Source organism: Mesoplodon mirus, assembly GCF_964341445.2.
Source record: "Mesoplodon mirus genome assembly, chromosome: 2".
NCBI lineage: Eukaryota > Metazoa > Chordata > Mammalia > Artiodactyla > Ziphiidae > Mesoplodon > Mesoplodon mirus.
Genome location: NC_138977.1, coordinates 14,152,338 through 14,169,748, shown reverse-complemented (window position 1 = coordinate 14,169,748; position 17,411 = coordinate 14,152,338). Strand labels below are relative to the sequence as shown.

At 51.9% G+C, this 17,411-nt stretch overlaps 1 protein-coding gene across 1 annotated transcript in view; it reads right to left on the bottom strand.

Annotated features, from left to right (window-relative positions):
- The window catches only part of PPP2R2C (protein phosphatase 2 regulatory subunit Bgamma), a gene marked incomplete at its 5' end in the record, with an annotated part of 137,469 nt that extends 123,755 nt beyond the window's left edge, over positions 1 to 13,714 (bottom strand). Inside the window, one exon of the mRNA XM_082610708.1 lies at positions 13,645 to 13,714. Within this exon, the coding sequence (XP_082466834.1) occupies positions 13,645 to 13,714 (70 nt within the window). The remainder of the gene's footprint in view (positions 1 to 13,644) is intronic.
- Between the last annotated feature and the right edge of the window lie 3,697 nt (positions 13,715 to 17,411).

The window sequence follows — 17,411 nt, the reverse complement described above, 5'->3', positions numbered from 1 at the left end:
CCAAACTGGGATATGAGTGTCCGAGAGTGGGCGGTCTCTCCACCCTCTACGCACTGTCATCCGCACCTACCAGCCTTGGGAACACGCTGGCATCGACCAGAGACGATGAGAGGAGGCTCAACCCTCCTTTCTCCACCATGCATGCTGCCCCAGCCTCGCCTCGACAACCTCTCCTTTCCACCGCCTTCACCTCCATCCCCTTCCACTGCCGGCTCTGGGCGCCTCACTGGGGGCTTTCTCGCCTCTCCTGGTAATGCTCATCCCCCTCTGACCCTCACTCCCCCACTTCACTCTCTAATCTCCCAGAGACCTCTGGTCACTCTCGGTTCCCTCTTTCTTCTCTGCCTGGACAGATTACCAAGGTCCCTTTGTCTGTTCATCCACCACGACTGCCCAGGAGCTCCAAGACCCACAGGTTAATGCTCCGGGGACCCTAGAGCCACACTGTTTCTCACCTGCGAGCTTCTGTCCATAACACCCCTACTGCCTGGGATGCCTTCTCCCCTACGCGCTATTACCCTGCTGGACAAGCCACTCCTCTGCTTTGGACGCAGCCTCTCCGCCCATCTGCCCCCAGGCTGCGCCAGGACCCCACTGCATCCCAGCTCACATCACACTGTATTACGATCACCTGTTCAAGTCTCCTTGGTTCCAGAGGTTCTCAAGGGAGGAGCTGTGCCTTCATCCTCCTCGTTCCTGTAACCTCCTTCCCTACCCACATACCCACTGTAGGCAGCAAGCCCCAGTCTGTTGGATGAAGCCTACATAGTTACTGAATAAGTAATTAAATCTACATGATGGACTATTCGGCAGCCATTAAAAACTGTTTACTCAGAGTCTGTAATAATAGAGGGGAATGTTTCAGCACGTTAAATATTTGAAAAGAAACAACTGTATTTATATTACATTTATATTACAATCTACAGGGGGCAGTAAGAAAGAAATGTAACAAAATTGGAACAATGTTTCTGGGGCAATGGAGTCAAGGATATTATTTTTTCCCCCTCTTTATTCTACTTTCTGCATTTTCAAACGTTCCTGCAATGAGATAAAATAAAGAAAATTAAAATCTTGCAAGGAGCATCTTAACGTACATGCACCTTAGCCCCCAGAGTATGACAATATGGGACATCTTATGATGATGGATTATATTTTCACAGCTTCAGTAAAGAGCCTTACTTCTCCTTGGGGAAAATATTCAGGTTGGTTTTTTTTTTTTTTTTTTTTAATCACCTTTCACATTGAAAGCTGGTGTAGGAACCACTATCGCTCAGCCCTTGACTCCTTCAGACAGTTCATTCCATGATGGATTGTTCCAGAAGCAGACAGGCTGGCTAGCGATCTGCACAGTGAAAACAGTGGACGGGGCCTTCCCTGGTGGCGCAGTGGTTGAGAGTCCGCCTGCCGATGCAGGGGACACCGGTTCGTGCCCTGGTCCGGGAAGATCCCACATACCACGGAGCGGCTGGGCCCATGAGCCATGGCCGCTAAGCCTGCGCGTCCGGAGCCTGCACTCCGCAACGGGAGAGGCCACAACAGTGAGAGGCCTGCGTACCGCAAAAAAAAAAAAAACCAAAAAAAACCCCAGTGGACGGAAGTGCCTCTCTCCCAGTGATCTACTGGCTGCCTAACCATTTTTGCAGTGAGGAATTTGAGTTATTTAATAGGCTTGAGCTGCTGCTTTCAATAAGGAGGATACTGACTCCAATCCTCCAGCCATGGTTTAACATCACCATGCCCTTGACATGTGGAAGGGCCACACAGGATAGACACTGCCCATTTGGCATGAGTTCAGGGAGACCTCACTTTGCACAACTGTGTGGAACCCTAAAAATGACCGTGCAAGCTGAAACACGCAAAGTGATCTTAATAATCAATGTGGAAATTACAAAAGTTTCACGATCTTAAAAAAAAACTTTCTAAAGACATTAAAAACTCTCTTACTGATGGTTATAAATGTATAGGGTAATAAAAAAAGAGTAAAACTAATATTTTATTTAGTACACAGTCATGTAAAACATTAGAAACATTGAGAATTCAAGTGTTTTCTTTGTAAAAAATGTATCCAGACTACTTTCAACAGTGCTGGCTTCCTCCGCTTGTTGGATAACTTGCGATGCTGGGCAAGCATCTTTTCTATGCCTTGAAGAACTGCCTTTCTAAGTTTAGATCCGCTTCCAAGATTCTATCCTCTGCACGTTCAACACTGTGAAATATCTTCAAGCGTTCCTTTCACATGAAGTGTGCTGCCAGCGTCACCTCCCCTGGGACATCTTCATTTTTTCTGTCACAGGCACTTCTCTCATTTATGTCAGTAAGTTCACCTTGACTTAGTTACTTAGTTCCCCTGGCTGCATATAAGAGTCTCGAATGGTCACAGCTTCAACATTCCCAGGATCAGCAGTTTCCTCTATAACTCCATTTACATCCAATCCAAATTTCTCTGCCAGCATTATTATTTTTCTTCTTCTTTTTTTTTTTTTTTTTTTTTTTGCTGAGCGTCATCTTTGTGGGCCAAATTTCCTCTTTTGACTATGCATTTTTGTAAAATGTCATGTGGGTTTATCACCAGGAAACAAGGAGGCAACATCACCACATGCTCTGCTGTCTATGTGTGAACCAACAGATACACAGGGACCAACCAGAGACAGACACTGAAAGAAGTGACTTGGTCTCAGATCACAATACTCATCTGTTATTTACTTAGTGATCTGTGGGCTGCAGAGCAAGTGGCGAAGTTTCTACTTTATGCAATTACTCACAGTTACCATTTTGTGGTAGCTGAAATCTGGGCTATGTGATTGGGGGACTGGCATTACTGAACAAAACTGTGGTGACTGAAATCCGTACACATTGGAACTGTGCAAAGTGAAGATCGCCAGGTGGAGGCGTGGCATTTGGAAAAAAAATTGGACTACTCTGGAGTCAGATGTGAAGACATGCCATTTGTTCACTCAGTCATTCAAACACACATTTATCCAGCACCTAGTGGGCACCAGGTGGTACCAGGTGCTGAGCTGTGTACAGAGGAAACAGGCATGTCCAAGATATATATCCGCTGATGTTTCATGAGGCAGGACTCCGGGTCCAATGTTTCAGAAAGGCCAGGTTCCAGTCCTGTCTTATGATCTGAGCTGAGTCACCCCTCCTGGCTGGGACTGGGAATTAAGGTTCTTTAGTTATAAGGAACAGAAATTGACTCAGGCTAACATAAGCAAGAAGGAAGTTACTGGAAGGTCTTGAGGGAGCCACAGAATCTAGGAGAGAGCACAGCAGCTGGACAAGGGGCCTCAGAAGGAGCCGGGCAGTACTGGGAATTCAATTTCAGGGATCTATGACCATTCCAGTTACCTATCGCTGTGTAACAAATAACCTTATAACTCAATGTCTTCAAACAGAAACCATTTATTTTGTTCATGAGTCTGCAACTTGGGTAGCTCTTGGTGGAGATGGTGTGCCCTGCTGAACAACCTGCCCAGGATCTCTCGGCTGATCAGTGATGAGGAGGGGTCCTTAAAAGAGAGGGGCACACCCAGGGGATTCCCAGGATCCAGGCAAACACCTGTCAGCATCCGGTCCCGTCAGGCAACTGGGATTCAGAAAGGGATTACGGACTGTGGGGATGAAACTGTAATCCTTAGGAAACAGTAACGAATGTCTTTATCAAGTCAGGATGGAGGACTGATCTCCAACAGAAAAGATTTAAGAGACAGAACAGGCAAATGCAGATGCAGGACTTTAGATCCTGGGTCAAACCAACCAACTACACAAAGACATTTTTGAGATAACTGGAGACATTGCTAAGGTGAACCAGAATCAATCAACCTGTTTGTTTATTTTTTACTGAAGTATAGTTGACTTACTAAGATGGACCAGAATTTAGATGGAAAGAAATTTGTACTCATTTTGTTCGGTGAGATAGTAGGTACTTGGTTATGCAAGACATGCCCTCACCTTTCAGAGATGCCTGCTGACGTAGGGGTGAAATGACAGGAGCCCTGAATTTACTTAAATATTCTTCAGCCAAAAGGATGGGAAAGTAAATGAAGAAAGTACAGCAAGATCTTGAGAGCAGCTGAAAAGCGAGGGGATGGATGAGGAGCAATTCAACATACGATCTTCTCTACTTCTGTACATATTTGAAAGTTTTCAATAAAACTTTATTGAATTTATAAAAGGAAATTCAAAAGCTGATAATGACAACATAAGTAGCTCCCTTTTATTGAGATGTAAGTGCAATATGCACATTATCGCACTTCACACAAAAAGCCCAGGTGGCCAGTAGTTCTCCCTCCCCTTTAGGGATGAGGAGACTGGTTCAGAGGCTGAAGAACCAGCCAAAGGCTCACAGCCGTGCCCAGGAGCGGAGCGCAGGGCTGGCAGCCCCAGGGGTCAGGGCTGCACCCTCTGCAGGGCGTGGGGGCGGGAGGCCGCAGGAGGCCAGGCTGGTTCAGAGGAGGCCCTGGTCTGCAGTTGGAGATCCCATCCCTGCTTGGGGCAGCCGGAACCTCTGAGCAGCCTTTGTTCTGCCTCAATGTGCCATTCAGCCCAGGGTTCTGGAGGACAATGGATCCCACTGTGCAAGGAGGCAATGCCATCCTGGGCAGCCCAGAGGCCCCAGGTGGGCCCTGGTCCCCAGGCAGGCTGGCAACTACAACCTGGGCTCAGGTAGAGGAGCCTAGACGCTGTCAAGGGACAAGCACGTGTAACTCTGCACACGCTATTCTTTCTGCCTGGAATGCGCTAGAAACCTGTGTCCCAGCACGCCATCACCCCCGACCCTGTGAATGCCACTCCCTTTAGTGCCAAAGCCCCTGTCCTCTACAGAACTGTGATCACCCCCCACTGATGCAGTGGAGGGGACCCCTTCTTCCACTGACCCATGTGGATTACCTTCACCACATGCGGCTAGGAGAGATGCAGGGCTGCTACGTGCCCGGCGTGAGCACCGTGCCAGGCAGTCCTGGGTTCAAATTGCGAGACCCTCTGAAGCTGGGTGCAGAGCCAGGAGTGAATGGGCCACCAGTCCCTTCCCTGTGGGTCCAACCAGGCAGCGTGGAGGTTAGGAGGATGCGTTTGCAGGCAGATGGCCGGCATTCAAGCCCCAGCTCTGCCCCTTACAAACCACGTGACCCCGGGCAAGTGCCCAAGCCTCAGTTTTCTCCATTGTAAAATGGGGTAAAACATGGGCTTCCCTGGTGGTGCAGTGGTTGGGAGTCCGCCTGCCAGTGCAGGGGACACGGGTTTGAGCCCTGGTCCGGGAAGATCCCGCATGCCGCGGAGCAACTGAGCCCGTGCGCCACGGCTGCTGAGCCTGCGCTCTAGAGCCCGTGAGCCACAACTAGAGAAAGCCCGTGTGCAGCAACAGGCCCAACGCAGCCAAAAATAAATAAATAAATAAAAATTAAAATGGGGTAAAACACACACACATGCACACACACACCGGGGTTTGTGAGGATCCAATAATATGAGGCACTCAGTATCACATCTGGCATCAGTAAATGGTCAATCCTAATAATGGCTATTATGTTCGCTTCATAATTATTTAATGCTGAAGACCAGATGAGTAATTTTGCACAAGGGCTGACTGGTGAGGAGACCAAGGTTAATTAACAGGACACCCCAGGGTGCTGTGGGGCTGGCAGATTGCTTCAGCAACTCCAGACTCCATCCTGAGGCAGCCCACTCTCTCACTGGCATCCAAGATGCTGGGAGAGATGGGCCCATGTTTCAAAGACACAGCCTGGCCTGTGTCCACAAAATGAAACCAGGAGCGTGGAGCTCTAGAAATGGTGCCTTCTGGGACCTGGAGCATTTGTCCCAGGGCAGGAAGACTGGGGCAGGGGTGTCAGGTGTGTGAGCAGCCATCCTGGAAGGCAGGTCACAGAGAGCGACCTATTCTGCGTGCCAATGGGGAGAACTACGGGTGCAGACTATAAAGGCTCATGGAGAGATGGCATCACCAAATAGAATGCAAGGGAACCAGGGGCTGGGTGGGTGTGGGCACCTGAGAGATGCTCCCAACGTTGTCCTGGCTGCTTGGCAGCATTTAAGGCTGGGTGATCCAGCTTTCTTCCTGCCAGCCCCCTCTCTCTCCCTTCCCTTCCGGGATTCTCTTGGTTCTGTGACTCCAGAGCCTTCCTGTTTTATCTCCCACCTGGGTGGCCACCAAGAATTCTCGTTCTCTGTCCCTTAGATGATGGTGAACCTTGGGGCTCTGGCCTCAGCTCTCTTCCCTCCTTCCTCTCACCCCCACTTCACTCTCTCTGCCCAGAGACATGGGCTTCTTTTCTGCCTAGCACGTAGTGGGTGCTCCAGAAATGTTTGTTGAATGAACGAATGCATGAATGACTTTGTTCTTCAAGGTTGTACGTCTGGCATCTAACCTCCCCCTGGCACTGAAGGAGGATCAGTAAATGTCTGTTGAACAAAAGGGGAAAAATGTTCAACCTCATTGGTATTCAGACATGAATTTAAACAAATATTTTTCATCTGTGATATGTGCAAAGGTCAAACAAATTAGAATACCTAATGCTGATCAGCATGAGGTAAAATAGAGAAACTTTCTGGAGAATAATTTGTCAATGTGTGTCAAGAACGCTAAACACGTTCATAATTTTTACGTAAAATTGCATGTGCAGGACTCTCTCTGAAGAAAATCATTCCAGACCTGCGGGGAGGGATGGGAATAGGGTGTCTTCCTACACACTTCCTACACGCATTCCTTCCCTCAGTGTTAGTTATAAAAGAAAATAAGCAACCTAGTTATCGGGGGTGAAGAGTGGAACTATGACATCTATCACAGGAAGAGTGTGCAGCCAATAAAATGATGGAATTTGGGGGCGGGGCCGAGGTAACCAGTTACACACCCCTTCCCTGCTAGGACTTGAGAACACACAGGGAAGACGGACAAGAAGGAAATCAAAAAAATTCTTCTTTCTTAACGGTAAACTCGCGGTGGGGAATGAGCTAGGGAACCCTACTCCACTGCCCCTCCTCTTGGGCCTGTGGGGAGAGACAGGTCTAAAGGCTGGACTCTGAAATGAGGGAAACATAGTCTTCTTCTTGGGGCCCCATGGGTAGGGATGAAGCAGAGACCTTCAATACTACAGCCCCGCCCAACAGAGAAAAATTGTCCAATGAGTGACAGGTTCTCACCAGTTCCACCAATCACAAAAGCCAAGGGGGTGAGAGGCGGGGCCAAGGATTCCACCATCCCAGGAATTCCAGCCTCCTCCCTACAGCAAAATAGGGCCAACTATATAGCATTTGTGGAGCCCAGTGCAAAGTGAAAATGCACAGGATAAAAAGCAGGGAAAAGCATCGTTAAAGGTACAAAAATATAAAGGTTTCTCATTTTTTCCCATGACTTGTCTTAGTTATTTGCTATTTAATGACAATTAAAAAAAAAGTTTAAATTATTAGCATGAATTGTATCGCTCATTCTGTTGTGTAATTCCAGCTTTAAATGCAAATAGAAGAGCACTGAACTCGAATGCAGAATCCCTGTATCACACAATTCGTATCTGGTAGCTCCTACATACGTAGCTTGCTCTTACCAGAGCAGTGGGAACACTGCACATTTTTTTTTTTTTTTTTTTTTGCGGTACGCGGGCCTCTCACTGTTGTGGCCTCTCCCGTTGCGGAGCACAGGCTCCGGACGCGCAGGCTCAGCGGCCATGGCTCACGGGCCCAGCCGCTTCGCGGCACGTGGGATCTTCCCAGACCGGGGCACGAACCCGTGTCCCCAGCATCGGCAGGCGGACTCTCAACCACTGCGCCACCAGGGAAGCCCAACACTGCACCTTTTATTTCACCTTTGGACGCTTGCATGTTCTAGGTACACACCTCCACCCTCGATGAATGACGGTTGAAGGGAACAGGAACTATGGTTGTCCATCTTTCCCTTTCTTTTGGTGCCATCATTTTCAGAAGCGATGATTAGCTAGCCCAAGGATGTCACACGAGTAACAAAGGATATGATAGGGTTCGTTGGTCCTTATGCTTCTTAGAATGTCACTGCCTCCTCTCTGCTTTCAAAACAAGTTCTGATTCAAAGGGAAAGCGTGGCCTCTCAAGCTGTCAGTGCCCCTGTTTACGCAACCACAGACATGCTGATCGGTGCCTATGCGCAGAATTCTGGTGGCCCCAGGACGCTGGGGAGCTCCGTGACACTTAAAGTGACACAAGGTAAGCATGTTACGGAAGTCACACCAGGAACAGTGGAATCGCTTGTTGCATGTGTCACTTCTGTTCACAGGTGTGCTCCATTGTCCCATCAGATGTCACTTACAAAACACGGGTTCAAAGATACAATTATTAAAAATTTCAAGATGGGGACAGCAGAGAATTAAACCAAGCGCAGGGTTCTTGGTCCTTCCGAATATGGGACCTACACGGGTTGCACACTCAGGACACCAGCTCTGCAGCAAAGCACTGGAAAATTCTTATAACCTCACACTTAAAAGTACCCTTCCAAATGGTTTATATGGAGAGATTGAAGCTTTTATTAAAAACAGACATGGGCATTTAAAAAAGATGGGCAGGAGCTGTGGCAAATGGCTAACAACATGTATCTAGAGGCTGGTCTTTCCTCTTCATCTGCATTGTTACTCTGTAATCCTGCCCTTTAAGCCCCAGTATTTCATACAGCTACACTTCAGGTGTCAAGACCTAAACACCTTAGAGAAACATCCCTTAGCTCTGCTGACTTTAAGGATAAAACCCAAAAACTGTAGCAAGTAAAAACCAGGAGATGATGCGGAAACATTTTATTAGCATTTGATTTCCATCTTGCAGCAAGAAAATGAGAAAACCCCTACTTGCTGACTGCACCAACCTTTAAGTGAGGTCTGGCTTCCTTGACAGTTTAGAGAAACTGATAAAAATAACCCCTTCCCAAGGGTGGACCTTTGGAGTCCACATGGTCTTTGCTCCTCAGAACCTTGTGACAACCCAGGGCAGGAAGCAATGCAGGGAAACTGAGGCTCAGAGAGGTGATGTGACTTACTGGGGGACAGCCACCGGTGTCCCACTGCAGCCTCCTTCCCTGAAGTGGAGACAACATGAGCTCGTGAAAACCCAGGCAAACTTATGGAAGGGGTGGTCCTAAGTGGAAGCAAAAGGAACAAAGATTTCAAAAATCAAAGGCTGGCTCTCCGCTCTCCTTCTGGGCTGGCTCAGGTCACTACCAGACATAACCTCCCCTCTCAGCACAATTTCTCTGGGGCTGGAGATGGAATTAGGTTAGCCAGTCTGATGACAGTTCTAAGGGCTAGTCTAACTCTAACCCCTAAAGAACAGACATAGTTATTTATGGACAATATTTATTAAGTACTGACTGTGCCCCAGGTCCTGGGCTGGGCACAATCACACACACCAAGCCATTTAATGCCATGAGTTCACTGAACATATTCCATTCAGGAAGCACGGTGGGGAGTCCACAGAGAAGATGCTACGGCATCAAATAACTGCACGTCCCTGGTTTCAAGTGATCTAAGGAGCAACCTGGAGAAGAAACTAAGGCTCAGAGAAACTGCCCAAGATTACAGACCCAGAGCAGACCCCACTGGGAAGGCAGGTCTCCAGACCCCACCAGGAATGCAGATCTCCTGACACCAGATCTTGGGATACCTCATCTGGCTGGAAATGCGAGGAGGGGAAATCAGAACTCTGCAACTTGGACTTGAGCACATGAAAGAAATCAAAGAGGATTTCTAAAACAGAAAGCAAACAAATCAGCATCCCTCCTGGTCTTATGTATCTCGCATCTTGTTCATGAGTGACAGGGCAGCCTTTCTGTTTTCCAGACAGTCAGTAAAGGCTGTACGAGTCGGGGTACTGCTGGCTGCAAGTAACAGAGACTTGGTTGAAAGTTTGAAACAACGAGTAAATGTAACAGCTCATGGAACTGGAAGCCCAGAGGTGGGGTGGACATCAGGCCTGGTTAATCCAGGAGTCACAGATGTCACCAACGTCCCCAGTTCTCACTCACTGTCTGCTCTGCCAGCAACGGTGTTGTTGGCTTCAGACTGGCTCCCTCCATGGTCTCAAGGCGGCCGCCAGCAGCGATGGAGGCTTCTGTGTTCCATCACAAGAGAGGGACCAGCTTCCTGCAGCTCTCTCTACTCTCCACTCAACCTCCAGAAAGGACTCCCACATCCATTCTGGGACCAGTCACTGCAAGGGGGATGGGAGTACACTGGTCCGTCGCTGCCTGCCCAGGGCCAGACTCAGAAAAGGATGTGCTTGGTAACTGCTACTGCATGAAGGAGGATGAATGTATTTTGTAGATTCAAACTAGCCTAAAAATGTCTATTTAACCACCTTAAAGCTGAGTCCTGGGGCTGCAGCAAGAGAACACAGCCAGGAAGAGTCCTTCCTAGAGCCATATCTGGCTCCTGAGAAAAGCCTAAACAGAGACTCCTTGGCATTCTCCTATCCCTGGGGCCCCTTTCTCTAGGGTTCAGGTCCTTCCACTGCCCACTGTCAACTGTACTGTTCTCCCCAACACTCACCCATCCTTGCCAAGTTCTCTGTGCCCCACAGTGACATGCACTCATGCCTTATGATCACAACAGCCCTCAATCAGCTGAGCTGAGCTAAGAGTTAGAGGGGGAAAAGCTGCTCTAATTCACACTAAGGTGTGAATGACTAACAAAACCTAAACTCTCCCCAAGGTATTTGAGATTTTACAAGAAGAAATTGAGGAACTCAAGCAAGACTCACACTGGTGAAGATGACATTTAACTTGAGACCTAAAGGATGAGAAGGAAGAGCAGGAAGTGGGTGTTCCAGGTAGTGGATGTAGCCAGTGCAAATACCCCAAGAGAAAGAACAAACTTCCTGCTTAAGGAACAGGAAGTAGATCAGAGCCACTGGGGTATTGTGAGTGTTTGTGACCAAGTGACCAGGTGGAACAGGAATTTGTACACCTGGCTCGTTTACAAACTCCCAGCATCCATTATTTGCTTGTGAAGCTCCTCCAGGAACAAGACTTTTAAATGATAACAGTGCCATTTATTAAGTGCTTCCAACAGGCCAAACACTGTGCCGGGTGCTTCCTAAATTAGCAAAACCACTGATCATTCCAACAGCCCTGTAAGATGAGTCACTATTACTCCTTCCTTTAAAGAGAGAAGGTGAAGCTCAGAAACATTTAGTAACTTGTCCGAGGTTGCACAGCACCTGAAGAGTCAGAAGAAGGATTTGAATACAAGTCTGTCTGACATCCAAATCTGTAACATACTCTGTGCTCTGAGCCCAAAATGCAGGCAAGATGCGACAGTGTGAAAGTCTGTTTTCATGCAGGGAGGCCAGAAATCTCACATAATTCTAATAATTATTGCTATTGCTTTCTCAAGGGTGGGAACTTCAGATCTTGTTCCTAGGTTCCCTAGGACCTGAGCTCTGTGCCTTCCACACTCTGGCATTCAATCTGGGACATGGACAAAAGCCACGCCTCAGTTTCTTCATCTATAAAATAGGGATGCGGGGTATGTGGAGCTCCTGTGAGGCCTCAGCACGTAATGGGTCCTCCACATACTTGGGCTGCCAGTTCACAATTTGTAGTTCCGAGGCGGCTCTTTCATCCACCATCTTATCTGACCCTCACAGAAACCTTAATACCTCTAGGCAGAATGGTATTATTCACTCCCATTTCACAGATAGGGAAAAGAGATCCATCCACCTAATAGCGTTCCTTTCTAGAATACAAGCTGCCCACGGGCAGTCCCTGTGTCTAGTCCCCAGGGCTAAAACTGACCAGAACATAGTAGGTACTCGGTAAATATGCGTTGTATGAATGAAGAATTAAAACCATCACTTCTTACTGTGATAACTATGCACTTCTCCCTTGCTCCTCCCTTCTAAGAGCTGGTGAATTTGTGAGAGAAACAGGGGGAGACAGAATAAAGAAGGAATTAGGGTTTGCAAATGTCCACTATGTCAGGCAGTGCTTTTTAAATACTTTAAATCACAGAGCCCAGTGCCCTGTCCCATCATCCTCAATGTAGAGAAGGGAAAACGGAGGCTTCCTCCAGAAAACCAGACCAGAATGACCTGCCAAGATCCCCTCTCTCTCCTGGCTCCAGCCAGACCACTGGGGCACCTGCCAGCAGCCCAGCAGCCTTTTACCTCTGCCTCTCAGCAGGCTGCCAGCAGAAAGAACACCCAGGAAACACGCTGATCCTTCCTCAGCCTCTCCAAGGCAGGCGACAAAAGACCGCTTTCAGCTGCCTGGGGACACCCCCCAACCCGAAACCCCTAGCCTGGGGCAGAGCCTGAGCAGCCCTGCCCCCTCTCCCTACACACACCCATCAGCAAAGCGTGACTCAGCACTTCTCCTCCGGGGAGCGGGGAGCGCCGCTCTTCAGCACATCTCCGCCCAGGTTACACACCGAGCCTCGGCTCCCCTGGGCCAGGACGCCCAGGAGCCCACCCCGCGGCGCTGGCCCAGTGCTCCCCAGGCCTCCGCAGGGCTCGGGCTACGGGCTCCTCGGCCTCATTTCCGGCGGAGCCAGGCATCAGCGCGGCGGACAGCACCCTGGAGTCGAGTCACCGCTCCGAGCCCACACGGGTTCCTGACACAGGCTCCCACGCGCACCAGTCCCGCGGCACGCAATGCCCAGGGCCCCTCCCACCGAGGCACCCACCAGGGGACCTCTTGCTAAAAACCCACAAACACTTCTGCAGCCAGTCCAGCAGCCCCCAGGGAAGATGCAGACGGCCCCTTAACCCGGGAAGGTCTCCAGCACAAGTGTCCCCACCGCTGCATGCTGACACCCCGCGGCTAGCTCTCCCCATCCTCAATGGAGGCTCCACTCCGCGGGCCCCCGGCTGCGGCCCGGGAGCTGTCCCCACCGTTCCCTGGGCAAGGTGGAGCAGAGAGACCCTTGGAAGTTACAGGCTTATAAGAGAGGGCCGCTGACCCTCGAGATCCCACCAGCCTCGGAGTGGCGGTTGGGCTTGGGCTGTAGGGCCAATTTAGGGGATTTCAAATGCAGGGCCTGTTTGGGGTGGCATGTCCCACTTTGGGGGAAAATTCTGACAGTTTAGGGCCAGCTGTTCCTGTCTTAGTTCAACTCGCCAGGAATAAAAGATGAACCCCAAACCAGACACCTTCTCCCACCCACTAAGGGGCCCTGCTTCTGGAGGCACAGGGAGGGGCCGAAGACCGCGAGCCTCTAGGGGAATCTGGCTATGGATTTCCCCCCCCACCCCCACCCCGGGTCCCACTTCGCCTCCAGGGAGTGGGCAGCCTAGAAAATTCTGCGGGCTCTGGGCAGGGCAAACCCAGTATTCTAAGCCACTAAATTTCCCCGGTATTTCTTCACCAGATTAGCCGCAGAGGTGGCCTTTTTAAAAATGAGGGCCAGGGCCGATTCAGGATGCCACCAGGCCTGGGGGCGGAAAGCTGCCTGCCGGAGGGCGGCGCGGAGGAGGGCGCTGCGCTCTCGGGCTGCGGGGCAGCGGAGGCCGGCGCCCTCGGGCTCCCTCCCTCCCGGACCCGGGGCGGGGTAGGGTAGGGTAGGGTGGGGGGACACGACACACAGCGCGCGGTCCAAACCTTCGGAGGGCATTCGGTGCGACGGCATCCCCACGCCGCGGCCGGCCGGAGGGGGCCTCAGACAACACGTACGTTACCTTCAGTCACATAGCTGTGGTCCCGCAGGAAGCTGTGGTTAATTTTCCGCGTGTCCGTGTCCTCGCCCATTGAAGGCCGTGCCCGGTGCCCTGGGCATGCCCCGCCGCCGCACACCGATGCAATCCGCAGAGGTCGCGCCGGGCGCGCGGGCCATGCCGCCGCAGCCTAGCAGGGGCGCGGGCCACCGGGGCCCCGGGGGGCGGGCATCGCGACCGGGGGCAGCCGGGGACGGGCGAGGGCGGCCGGGACGGGCGCCGCGGTCAGGCTTGAGCGCGGCGGGAGGGCGGCGGCCGCGGGTGGGGGCGGGCCGGGGCCCGGGAGCGCATCCCGGCCGGCGGTGCGCGCTGCGTCGGTGCGCCCGGCGGCGGAGGCCTGGTGCCTGTGCGCCTGGCTGCGGCGGCGGCGGCGGCGGCGGGAGGGGACGCGCGCGGCGCTGCGCCGACCGAGCCGAGGCCGAGCCAGGCTGCTAGGGCTGGGGCCGCCGCCGCCGCCGCCACTGTCGCAGGCCCCTCCCTCGCGCCGCCCGCTCCTCCGCCCCCACGGCCCGCGCAGCCCGCCGCGCGCGCGGGCAGCCCGGCACCCTGCAGGTGCGGCGGCGCCCCGGCAAAGGCTGCGTCTCCGCGCTCCCGGCCTCGCGGGTGGGCACCTTTGGTCCCTGGGTCTGCCAGCGGGGGAGGGAGGAAGGAGATGGCCAGCTTGGGGGGCACACGGTCAGCTGAGCCTTATGAGGGTCACTTTGCGTGCCCAGGTACTCCAGTTGTGTAAGAGACGGCCCATGGGTGGGGAGATTAGAAAAGGGGAGGACAGGTGGGCAGCCTCACAAGGCCGAGGGCCGCGGCGACCAGAAGAACAGGGAAGGGAGCGGGGCGCGGCTGAAGGCGCATCTGGAGAATGGGAGACTTCACAGCCGCGGAAGACCGGGGTGGGGAGTAGGGACAAGAGCCCCCGTCCATTGGTAAAAGAGGGTAGGCAGACGCATTCCCAGGAACCTCCTGAGCGCAAAACTGGACCCGTGGGAAGAAGCTAGGGGGCGGACTGGGGGGGCGGGCGGGGAGAATCAGCACCCTACAAAGAAGGCAAAACTCTGGATGAGATGGCTGGAGGTAGTAGGCCTCCTCCAGGCAGAGCGCCGAGATCTCTTCTCATGCTCACCTCTCTACTTACTGGTGAGATAAAGTGGAGGAACAGTGCTGGGTATGCTCCAAAAACAGGCAGAGAAGTGCGGGTCCCTCCTCCCTCTGCCAGGCAGGAACCTACCCCCTCCCTTCCCTTAGTCATAAGTGTACCCGCCACCCTCTCGCATCCTACACAGTGCTTCACATAGAGCAGGCGCTCAAAAGCTATTTGTTCCCTCTTTTGGCGAGCTGCCACCTCCTCCAAGCTGACCCCTATGCCTGATGAACTGAGCGCCCTGCAGGGAGCCCAGCCCCCAATGGGTGTGTCAGAGGTGTTGGGTATGGATCAACACCCCCCCGCCCCCCCCACACACACCAGCAGGCTTCCTAGGTGCTCAGCAAAACCAGTTTGGAAAGGGAAAGTAGGAAAGGTGCAGACTGCCTCCAAGGGGTAGCAAAGCTGAAGGGGCCCTTGGCCTGAGATTGGGGGGTGGTTCAAGCCACAGGAGGGAGGTGCCGCTGGTGTCTCTCACTCCTGCAATTCTGTGATGCTTTCCTCTTCTCAACTGGCTTTCTGGGGACTCCAGGCATCTCCCCAAACTGCAGTGGGGACAGGAGAGTCCAGAAGGGGCTGGGTTAGGAGGATGGGGTTATGGGAGAGACTGGGGAAGGTGGAAGCCACCTGAGGTTTCTTGCTGGGAGGTGAGAGGGAGTTTCTGAAGCTAGATATGAGCTTTTATTCCATAGAAATGCCCAGAATGAACCTATAAGGAGGTGAAAGGTTCTCCCACCCCCCCCACCCCCGCCCCAGCACCCTGGAGGGCATAAGTGAAAGGGCAGGACCCAGGAAGGGCCTGGGGTCCTGCCAGCGCCACCACCTGGTTGCTGAGTGACCCGGGACAGGTCCCGCACCTGTCCCCACCTCAGCTTTCTCACAACGTCCACCTCATAGCACAGGCGTGCAGATCCAGTTCAAAGACCAGGTAAATGCAAGGACCCTCAGGACGTGAAAGAGGCTGACATCCAGTTCTCTATCACCCACCAGCCTGATCTGCTCAAGTGCCCCGCACCTAACAACAGAACTCAGCATCCCACTCTCTGTTCCCCACTCACCTCTCTAGCTCATATAGCAAGTGGTTGCAACCTCAGATACTGGAAACTGGACAGTTTGGGTTCAAGTCCTAACAATGAAGGGGCCGTAGGCAAGCACTGCCTTGCCAGTTAAATGGACGTGATCACAGGGCTGGTGTGCCCAGTTCATGCTTAGCAGGGGCCTGGCCTCATCGGGGCTCTGGAATGTTAGCCATTATCACCATCATGCTGACCCTCGCCTCTCTGATCTTGCGGATACCCCCTCACCCCCAGCCTCCCCATCTGTCAGTCCCACTGAAATACCCACCCTGTCTTCCAGGATGCCCTGGATCACAGTGAAAAGGGCCTTGCCCTGACCAAACACAAGGATCCACCCCTTTCGTCAGCCTGTAAGCCAGGCTGGGGACCCGGGAGTTGGTGGTCTTGAACCTTGCTGGGCCCCAAGGCTCAGCTTCAGCCCCTTGCACCCCTATGCAGTCTCCTCTGACTCCCTCAGGGCTCCTCTGGACTGTCTCTTCCATTCTCCTGAAGCACCCCTACGTCAGAGCCAAGGCCCCTCCCTCATCCTCCTGCTCGCGCCCACCTCCACCCCACTCAACCTCATGCCATCCACTGCTTCCTCTCCTATATCGGTAGGCATCCCTGCCCCTCGGCACATCCTGCCCCTCTGTTCTCCTGACCCCAACCTCTCTCTCTGTACGGCCTCCTCCCTTGTCTTTCATTGACGATGACTATTTGTTGAGCATCTACTATGTGCAGGCCCATTTCCAGCACAGGGGTAATGAGAACAGAACAGACCAAACTCTCTGCTCCCATGGGGTTGACCTATTAGTGGGGCGAGGTCAACAAGACAATGTGAACGTATAACATGGAGGTCATGATGAGTGAGAAGAGAAAGCAGGGTGCAGGGATGGAGATGGATGGCGGAGTCTATTTTATAAAGGGTGAGTGGAGAGGACGTCTCTGAGAAAGTGAAATTGTGTAACTACCACCTACATCAGGAAAAGAGGCCACTGCCATCCTCATAAGGCCTCCCTCACGACCCACTCTCTCCACCCCAAAGATAATCCCCATCTCGACTTCTAACACTGTCATTTTGCTGGTGGGTGTCTTTGTGTAGGATCATAGAGTGGGAATGTTTTTCTATCTGGTTTCTTCTGCTCAACATTCTGTTTCTGAGTTTCACTCATTATTATATCCATGCAGCTGTAGTTTATTCATTTTCCACTGTTTTATAGTATTCCATTGTACAGATACACTGCAATGTACCCTCCTTGTGATGGGGGCTTAGCTTGTTTTCAGTTGGAGGTTATGATGAATAAAGTTCTGCCTGGACTTACTTCCGTTGGGTGTATATGCTCATTAGGAAACTGCCAGATGTTGGGATCTGTGTATGTGGAGCTTTAGTAACTGATATTAAAGAACTTACCAAAGAGATAATGTAAGAGAGTTCCTGTTGCTCCACAACCTTGTCAAACAAGATATTACCGTTGTTTGTGATTTTAGCTACTCACCACCTCCAGCACTGCACTGGGCATCCTCTCCAGAAACCGAGACTG